This window comes from Sprattus sprattus, assembly GCF_963457725.1.
Source record: "Sprattus sprattus genome assembly, chromosome: 1".
Classification (NCBI taxonomy): Eukaryota; Metazoa; Chordata; class Actinopteri; order Clupeiformes; family Clupeidae; genus Sprattus; species Sprattus sprattus.
The window spans coordinates 64,754,240-64,764,437 of NC_137920.1; the positions used below are offsets into that span (position 1 = coordinate 64,754,240).

At 39.7% G+C, this 10,198-nt stretch overlaps 1 protein-coding gene across 1 annotated transcript; it reads left to right on the forward strand.

Annotated features, from left to right (window-relative positions):
• The first annotated feature begins 687 nt into the window (after positions 1-687).
• On the forward strand, positions 688-8,883 carry steep1 (STING1 ER exit protein 1). The gene is made up of 7 exons (XM_080832578.1): positions 688-896; positions 3,405-3,522; positions 3,673-3,714; positions 4,247-4,391; positions 4,617-4,706; positions 6,862-6,954; positions 8,607-8,883. The coding sequence occupies exons 1-7, from the start codon at positions 773-775 to the stop codon at positions 8,667-8,669; spliced, it is 675 nt and encodes a 224-aa protein (XP_080688704.1). The 5' UTR covers positions 688-772; the 3' UTR covers positions 8,670-8,883.
• Positions 8,884-10,198: the final 1,315 nt, after the last annotated feature.

The following is a 10,198-nucleotide window of genomic DNA, read 5'->3' on the forward strand; positions in this document are numbered from 1 at the left end:
TCATCATAAACACAGACACACACTTCGACACAGATGAACATTTAATGCAATGTGGTCATTTAAGGTTGTCCTCCACAATATGATGAGCTTGAATGTGAACATTTTAGGCATTTGGAGTAGGTTTGGATGACTAGTTTGTGTTAAATTCTCAGAGATGCTGAGGCCATTATGAATCCACAATATGTGCAAACTAGTTGAAGTTTTTAGTCTCATGCTTGAAGATAAAACAATGCAAAGTGTGCTCTTTGGATTTTTTTGGCCTGGGAAAAGAAGGCCTAGGCTACTTAGTTTGACCTCTGTGACTACTTTGTTGTCGTGGCAAGATGAATGAAGCCACTGCCTATGTTTAGGTGTAGGCTACTGAAAAATAAGATACTTAGCACTTGGCCTCTCTCTAGTTACACATAGGCTAATACACTTTCCTTTACAGTCTCTTTCCTCTGAGCTGTCTATTAAATTCAGCGAGGATTCCTAAAAAGTCTGTCAGTCGCTCGCAATCTCTGCATTTATTCCGGAGTAACTCAATCTTTGGCAAATTCGGACATCATGGGACTGAGCGTCTGTGTGTGGTCCGTGTGGGAGGCTACATGATTTCCCTCACAACATCGCCACCTGGCGAGAACATTTGGTGGTGTAATTACGTCACTTGTACTGGACGATTACGTAATTGGTGAGCGACACGTATTTACGATGCTTACATGGTTTTATTTTTTGTTGTAGATTGAAAGTTTGAAAACGAACTATACATTTCAGTGACGACATTTAGAAGAAGATGCCTAAAGTTGTTTCGCGAAGTGTTGTTTGCTCCGATACCCGGGATCGCGAAGAATATGACGATGGAGAGAAACCCCTTCATGTTTACTACTGTTTATGCGGCCAAATGGTGCTTGTACTGGGTAAGTTCTTCGTTATCTAGACGAGCAGATGTTTGCTAGCTGTTCGAGGAGGCTGCAATTGTGTTCATAATCGCTACAAATCTAGCTAACAATTGCTTGTTCTTAGCTAAACCGACATTGTAGCGTCCACCGAGGGTAGTGTTTGGTCAAACTGAGCTCTTCTATGAAGTTTTTGAGGACGAGGCCAAATGTTAGACAATTTAGCTATCTCGTAACGCTACAACTCAACTCACCATACATTTGAAAGGAAGTACACGGAAAAGCTCTTCGCCTACCCCATGTAATGGACTGGTGTTCTTAACGTGGGCTATTTCTGTAATATCACCTTATGTATATTTAATGAAGGCCTGAGAGGGCTTGCCTATCCATGCCGATCAAGTGTAAAGGAATTAATTTGAGCATGAATGTCAGCGTTATTTTAACCCCATTAGTTACATTAAGAATATGTATTAATGATGTTGTAGCGTTTTTAAGTATCTAGTAGGTAATGGTTACCAATATTCAAATAATTAATGTTGACAGCAAGTCAATTCAAGTGTATCCACTGATCATCAAGTAGGCCTACTAGTATACTGCTTCTGAGTTGTAGAGTAAAACAAGATGGGAAAAGGTAGGGTGCACTTTTATCTTTATTAGATTTATCTTTATTATAGTGCCCAAATCTCCCGTTATCATCTCTTCTGTGGAAGCGAGTTCTCATTAAAAGGATATATTCCAGGTAAATTCGAATGTCTCAGTGATTTGCCCTAAGCACTGATCTATCAAGCCTAAAATGAGACTACATATATTGTTTAAGTGTCCATACCCAGTGTTCTTCCTCTAGATAGAAGTGTGGATTTTGTACTGTTTTAGTTATTGTAGTGTAATTACACGTTTACCTAGAAGACAATAACAATGCTATTAAAGTCTAAATTGAATTAAGTTGCTGAATTCAGACTTGTGAAAGAGATTGTAAGGTACGTCATTTCCAAGCTCATTATTCATAATCTCCACTCAATCACACAGTTTGGCCTTAAAACCCTTTCCTGAATACTTGAATAGTAGCAATCATGATAATAAATGTGATTACAGTTGTCTCCTGGACTCATTGTATGTGACTGTTGCAATCAGCAACACAGGCACATACAATTTCAGCTCAGTCCTAATGTTATCAATCTGGAAAATTCTAGAAAGATAGATATCCCGCCTGCCAGTTACTATGTAGCCTACACTATGCATCAAGGGGGAGTGGTACACTGACTCAGTGCACTGGCACTGAGTGGTGCCTAAGTGTTTGCAGGAAATGGTAATGTAACTTGAAGCATCTCAAAATTCAGGGACATTCTGAGAATATAATGTCCCTTAATTGTCAGGTTAAGGCACGTCCTAGATGTCTGAAAGAATGTGTAGTGGATGGACCTTTCTTTCTACCCTCTGGCAACCATTTCACTCCAGTTATGCAAATAGGAATTCAAAACTCACAGCCACTTCATGCATGATTAACAGCTGTATGAATCCAGACTCCAAACAGAACCTAATTTAGTCTATTGTTGTAAACCTTATTTTTTCCAACTGTTCCATTGTTTCCACTCAAAATTCAACCTACTTGCTGTCATCTGTTTGTTGTAGCCTATAGTTTTGCTTCAGGGAAGGAAGATCACACTGACCATAGCCATTTGTTTATTCGTTTATTTGTTTATAATCTACTATACAGTTGATTTAGTAATGTTTTTCAGTGGAAATTGTTTTGCGTTTTATTCCTGTTCATTTCGAACCACTTCAATATGCCTGACATTATATATTTGTCAAATTATAGTAATTCTAAGGGATTGTGCATATTATTGAAAAGACAAAGTTGTTGATTAGGGACATGGAAAAAAACCTGGCAGTGTTCTGGGTGTCTAAACTGCTATAATGACATGCAATTTCAAAGTCCTTCATAACAGTCCTCCACCTATGTGCATGTGACCTCATACCGTGTGTCAGGTTGTTGTCATGAAGTGTTTGTGAAGGAGGAACCGTTTAAGTTCGCCAAATGACGTGAAATAATGTTGCATGTTAATTCAGCTGTTCACTCATAACTGAATAGACCTGTGTGGGACCTAGAAAATAAAGGGACAATGCAAAAACAATATTTTTGTGAATACTATAAAAAGTATTCATCTACAACAAAGAAAATATTAAAAATAAAGAAAAAACATTGAATGAGAAGTTGCGTCCAAACTTTTGACTGGTACTGTACATCTGATTTAGTTTTTGGAAAGTTGCTTATGGTGAAGTTTGCTTATTGCAACCTGTACCAAACATATATCATACTTATTGCACATGCTGTATGTGTTGCATGAACCTATCCAATAGAACACAGGCCCAAATGGTGCTTTGTTTTAGTAAAGCAAATGTCTTTTTTTTTTGGTGTTGTGACAGAATTTATCAAACTTAGTTCTTATTTTGGCATCAGTGGTCTTAATAATGCAGGGCCCTGTTTTCTTCCATGATTAAAACACGTACGCAATTCCGCTGCTTCTGCAGATTGCCAAATTGAGAAGTTACCCATGCGGCCAAGGGACAAGTCCAGGGTTATAGATGCCGCCAAACATGCCCACAAATTCTGCAACGTGGACGACGACGAGTGCCTGTTCCTGAAAAGGTATGCTATAGGCAGAACTTAGCTGTGGTCACGGTAACATCCCATCCGTTCTCAGGCCATTGCCAAACTTTGTTTGAGAACCAGTGGGCCACCCTCTGGAGTGACATATGTTGTCTAATCTACCTTCTCTTCCTCTACCCTTCTTCTCAGACCGGAGGGCATCGAGAGGCAGTACAGAAAGAAATGTGGAAAGTGAGTGTTAAGTCTTAAGAGGGGGAAAAGTATCATCTTCAAATTTGAGTTATCTGCAATTTGTGCTGTCTTTAATCTCCTCTTCTCCAACTTTTGAACCACTTATCAGCATTCAGAAAAGGTAGAAGCTCTGGTCCTTTGAGCTGTTTCTTTGATTTTTGTATAACTTTAGAGAGTTACAACTTTTGAAATTGATCTCAGACTCAGTCGTGCATATTCATTTGCAGCCCGAAGTTTAATAGATTTTTTTGACAGGTGTATTTGTAAATGACACTTACTCCCTCCAAAAGAATTTAAGTCCGGCCCATAACTTTCAATTTAGATGCTTATCAACTACTTCAGCTCTGAAAGTGTATCCATGGGGAATTCTGTGAAAGTGGGGAAAGGATTTGTATCACACGTATTTGTAAGGATGAGCGGAATCTTTTTGGTGTTTGTTTTCCTGACAACATTGAGCTCTCACTACTCACCTGTGCCGTGTACGGCTTTGAATCCTTAGCCTGCTATTTCTCAAACATTTGTATTTGTGCAGGTGCGGCTTGCTGCTCTTTTATCAGCACCAGGTCAAGAACACTCCGGCAACGTTCATAGTCGACGGCGCTGTGGTGAAGTTTGGCCAGGGCTTTGGGAGCCCGAGTGTCTACAGCACTAAAACGGAAGCCCCTAAGAAAGTCAGGGTATGATACACTCTTCAATCGTTGCAGAGGTCTAACTCCAGTGTGAGATATGTGGAAAGATATACATAAATGAATTGGCCAAAAGTTTGGAGAAAGTATAAATGTCTAAAGAAGAATAAGAATCTGTGGATAATCTCAACACGCTCTTCCATACGACAAAGTATTCCATTCCGAAAATGAGGCTTGTTGTTGTCTATCTATTGATCATGTTTTACCGCCCACCAGGTGATGATGACCAAACGAACCAAAGACATGGGCAAGTTCAGCTCTGTTACTGTGTCCACCATAGATGAGGAGGAGGAAGAGATTGAGGCGGTGAGTGCATGCACCTGCACATGCACACACAAACACAAACACAAACACAAACACAAACACAAACACAAACACAAACACAAACACAAACACAAACACGCACACACGCACGCAGGCACACATGCACACACACACCATTTTGGTTTTTAGAGTCAATTCAATGAACAGCACACTCAGACTTTCATTTATTTCTTCTCCTTCACATAATGAGAATGAAATTAGTTGGTGAAAATTCTGTGAATATCAGTGAAATGTCCTAGTAGGGACCTTCATCAAGGAATTTAACAATTCAATTAGAAACTATTTTGCACTTTTTAACAATGTGGCACCAAACCACGAACCTGAGCCCAACAAGTGTCAAATCAGTTAGAACTTTTAAACCATAACAACTCTGCCAGAAGAACCCCAAACAAGTTCAGTTCAATTAAACATTTTTTTATTTATATAGTGCCAAAATAATACAATTGTCTCAAGGCGCTTTACAGAGTTAAGTCTGTTCAAAAGCCTAACTTTTCTTGGAATAAGCAGAGATGCCAATTACAGACAGTGACACTCTATCCTATTTATGTCTCAGTGTCGGCCTACATAATGATTCCATTTAAATGGGGACAGCCTGCATATCACAGTCTGCAGGAAGATCAGTAGAGAGTCGTAATGTTTGCTCTATTGCATTTTTATAAACATTCTTATACCTGGGGGAATAACAAATCTGTAATGAAAAAGTCACGCTTAGTGGAGGAAACACAGTTTCTCACCTTTTCTATCATTTGCACCAGACCACCACACACACACACACACACACACACAAACACACACACCATGCTCACTTAAAACTACTTTGGGTAATTTTACACCTCCTAAAATTATCCATCACTTTTGGGCTGGATACTTGAGGTGTTATCTTTTGCAAGTCTTTTATTTGTCCTCGTTATCTATGAGCGCCTGATTGGCGGATACCAATTAAGCGGCGGCTGTTCTAGATCATGGAGTGTCTTTTTTCAAATGTGTCATTATCTAAGCGGTTCAGCTGCACTGATTGCTTCCTGTCCCTTCATCCATCCATCCTTCCCTTCCTTGTGAGTGTGTTTACTAAGAGACCCATCCCCCCCCCCACCCCCCCCCCCCCCCCCCACCCCCCTCAGGTCATCTCTGCGTTGACAACTTCTTAACTCGCTTTCAGGAAAACCATTTGAGTCTGGGTTTCTGTGCTCCTCTGCAGTAACTCATGAATACGTTATGAGTGTGTGTGTTTCTTGTCCCTAGCTAACCAACCCCTCTCAGTGAGGTCTGTCTTAGAATCGTCTTATGTAAGACGTGCTGAAGCCTTTGTTTGCGTTCATATTTTTATCAGCCTAACAAATGTTGTGTGTCCCTCTGGCTTACAAAATATACCACGTCTATGTCTAAGTAGTGGAGGAACAAGAACACACACAGGAGCGATGCTAGATTATATTTTCCAGTAGATCTGCTCCATTCATTCATTCATTAAAGCTATCAGTATATCAAATAATGCTATAATTGATAGCATCACCGAACTGCAACCTTCTGTGTCATCAATTAACATTAGCCTTACCTTCCTATCAGCTGAAATAATTACTTGAAATAAGTAAAAAGTGCTTAACTAAAAATAACAGTTGTTCAGTAATGTTCAGGAAGCTAGAATAATACTAGATTGCATGTTTTGCCTTCTTGTGTGTACAGTAGGCCTATTTTTGTATAATCAGGTCAATGACATTGACATTAATTTGTTGTTTTAAGGTCAATATAATGCAAATCCTTAAAAAAAAAAATCTTCATGGGACTTCACAAGAAAAGAAAATTGAATATAAGTTGACCTAGATGCGTACAAACAAATAAAACTTCTGTTTTAGAAAGCACCTGTTATAAGGTGATCGAGTTTATAGTATTTATGTCAGAATATCTGATCAATGCCAATACTGTGTACCAACCTGGCCAAGTTTGTTTAACCAGATTTATTCGCATTGTTGTGAGCCCCCCTCCCCCAACCATAATTGTCTAGTGAAGTGTCTCACCCATACACATACACACACCCATACACACGCATACACACATCGATTGCTTGGTGGACAAACAAATGAGCAGGTGAAGCTGAGGAGTGTGTTTTTTCTGATATATATAATTGGGTGTTGCATTGCAGAGGGAGGTTGCAGACTCTTACGCACAGAATGCCAAGGTTATCGAGAAGCAGCTGGAGAGGAAGGGCATGAGCAAGAGGAGATTGCAGGAGTTGGTGAGTTTTTAAACACAAAATGTACCCCCTACCCCATACATGTACACACCCACATACACACACACACACACACACACACACTCTCACACACGCACCTACACGCATGCACACATCCTGACATTCCCCTTAAGATCAATACCATCAGATGGTTAGACCTCCTACATCTTTGAGACATGGAAAGCCTTTACATATCAAGTATGTCTGACATAATCTTACCAGCTGACTGCTATAGAAAATCAAAGCACTTGCCCTTGAGCTTGTACAGGCTATGTAACTATTGAGAAAGGTATCTCCTTTAAATTCTGTTTTGGAATGAGTGAAGTGTGGTTTGTCCTTCCCCAAGGGCAGATGTGTGCTGCTAACCATAATTATATTTTCAGCCTTTGCTGTAAGTCAACCTTTGCTGTGAATACTTGCTGGTGTGATGTTTTTGGTTTTAGTATGCTAATCACTGGCTCAATGACTGATTCAGCGTTGGGCATGCAAATTTGTTTGCAACAGCATTTTTATCATCTGAGAGTTTGTTGCGCTAGTCACCTTATCTAGCTTTGGCCTTTTAGACGGCTGCTTTTCATGTGTGCTTGTTTATTTTTCCCCTCTCCTGGTTTCTACATCAAGCTCAACACTGTTTTATGACTTTGTTGCTGCACCTATATGTCCCCTGGCCCTTTAGTATATCTTGACCAGTGTTGTAATTTACTGTTAGAGTACACTAGATTACACTAGACAACGCTAGACGAGCTATTTCTATGATTAGAAATAAGCATATCATGTGATAAGGGGTAGCTCTTAGAACATCTTTTCACCTAATTGTCTGTTGCTAGCAGCAGCATAAAGACATAGCAGGACCTTTTATTACATCTGAGGTAAATTCACATTGCTAGATAGATGTGAAATAATAAGCAAAGCCATGTTACTCGCCTGTTTATATTGCAGGAATGAGTGGAGACTGTGCGAGTAGACTACACGATGCAGAGAAACCCGGTACAAAAAAGAGCTAACTAGCTTATGAGTTCAGTGGACTTGTTTCTATTGTGTGAGCTGTAGGGATTAAGTAGTACAAGCCCAGACTACTAAAAGCGTTGTCTAGGAAACAAACTGCTGTAGATGTTAAAGGTGTAGGAGTGTTGACTTGATGCCGGGAGGTTTTACCGTAGATCAGACCATCAAAGCGAAAACCTGTGGGGAATGGACTGATGCCAACTTGTATAAACAGACACAACTAATGAAAATTGCAACCAATCAAACTTGAACAGTTCAAATTTCTCCGTTGGCCTGTGTCTTTGAACAATGCCAACATTGGAGGTTAGTTATAGTAGGGGAGTGTCTGTCTGCCGGTGGCTTTTATTTATTTATTTATTTTTTGTCCTACAGTAAGGTCCTCAGAACTCAGTAAGGTCCTCAGAACTGTGTTTTGCTGTTCAGTTGAAAGCCAGTACTGCGCAGGACTAAGAAAATATTGATTTATATCTTCCTTTGTTTGTCCATGTCTGCTCCTTCGGGGGGAAAACTAGAGCCAATGTTCTCCTCTTCTGTTATCTAATATTGCCCTCCGATCCTCTCTCTTATCGAAGGTACTTTTAAAGTTCTGCTTAAAGATTGAGTGGCTGAGATTGTATGTACTCACGGTATTCCTTCCATCTTTTCCACAGGCTGAACTAGAAGCAAAGAAGGCCAAAATGAAGGGCACACTCATTGACAACCAATTTAAGTAGATTGAGTGTGTGTGTATGTGTCTGTGTGTGTGTCTGTGTGTGTGTGTGTGTGTGTCTGTGTGTGTGCGTATGTTTCTGATGTACTTTTCCAAGACAGAGAAAATGTTTTTTAGTTTGGAAGCTAAATCTGATGATGTAACTTGTTTGTTTTGCCATGGTCACCCTGAAGGGACTGTTCATGTCTGTGTTATGTTTCTTTATTAAAGATTCTTCAGTCAAATTTTTTGATTGTGTGAAGTTTATGATAAGTCTCATCTTTGACCGTCAAAAAAGGCAGAGCTGCTCTACCCTTAGTGAACTTCTGTTTGTAGTAAGTTGAGTGTCATTAGTCCTGCTTTTAAACATTGCAATTTGAATAGTACAACAGTCTTGTATTTGCATCATCAATTAAACATTTAATAACTGTGAAAAGAATGGAACTGGTAACTGGTAAAGTATTTTGATAGTTCGCCCATTAGGATGCTTGAGTTAAGACCCTAGTAATAAACATGTATTGTTACGTGCGCTGGAAAGTGTGGCGAAGCGGACAGGTAGGCGAAAACGGGGTAATCTCCTAGAATGCGGAAGCGGGGTAAGTGACAGCTGTCAATCATCTCTAAGGGCTCCTCATGAACTTGGTTTAGAAACCATCATGTAATATTCACAAGAAACCTGTTACTGCTCAGTGATTTAAGTCTGAGTCATTTCCAACATCATCATAATTGAATTTTGTCTTTGAGTTGTATTTGCATGAAAAGGACACATTGTATTGGTAAGGCCTTCAGATGAGAAACCTGCCCGTGAGACTGCCTCATCTATACTTATTGTTTTGTCATCTCCCATCCTCCCAATCCATTAATAAGGTCTTATCTGTACCCACTTCACACCTGACTGACAGAGCGCATGGCAGTGTCTTGTCATCACGGAGGCTTCTCTTTACTTATCTTTGGTAATTCAAATGTAATGCTTCCTCAAAGGTTGCATAGAGGCATACGCTGGATTCAATTTCCAATTGAATTCAGTTCCCGAAACAACAAGGGTGCCCGTGGTGTATTTGACACCTTCCAGATGCCTCCTCCTGGTTGAAGGTCAGGGCAGTTGGTGCAAAACCGAGCCCAAGGATTCCATTAACCCTAGTAAGAGAGCTTGGGCCGTACACACTCTATGTAGGGGACAGGGGGGTAATGTTTCGACCTATAACCAAAGGAAAATAAAACGAATGCATACAACACAAATTCAGGATTCATGCTATTAGTTGAAACCTTAGCGCTGTGCCTGACTCCAATAGACAACAAAATATGGAGTCCCAAAAAAGTGATATCATATAATGTTGGGAATGTCTGTATAATCGCAAACTTTGTAGCCAATGGTATAAACACTAACATGTCACAGATGTATGAAAAATGCTTTTGAAAATGTCAAAATAATTAATGAGAGTGATCCCTGCACAGAAACTAGGGCTGCAGGCTATGACTTTGGATATTTTTCTTGTATGTAATTGATATTATGCTACATCACAAATATTAAATATGTCAAATAATCGTTGTTGG

Coding starts and splice junctions, on each gene's coding strand:
- steep1 (XM_080832578.1), top strand. CDS start 773: ATGCCTAAAGTTGTTTCGCGAAGTGTTGTTTGCTCCGATACCCGGGAT. Junction 4,392..4,616: donor AAGCCCCTAAGAAAGTCAGG/GTATGATACACT, acceptor ACCGCCCACCAG/GTGATGATGACCAAACGAAC. Junction 4,707..6,861: donor AGGAGGAAGAGATTGAGGCG/GTGAGTGCATGC, acceptor GTTGCATTGCAG/AGGGAGGTTGCAGACTCTTA.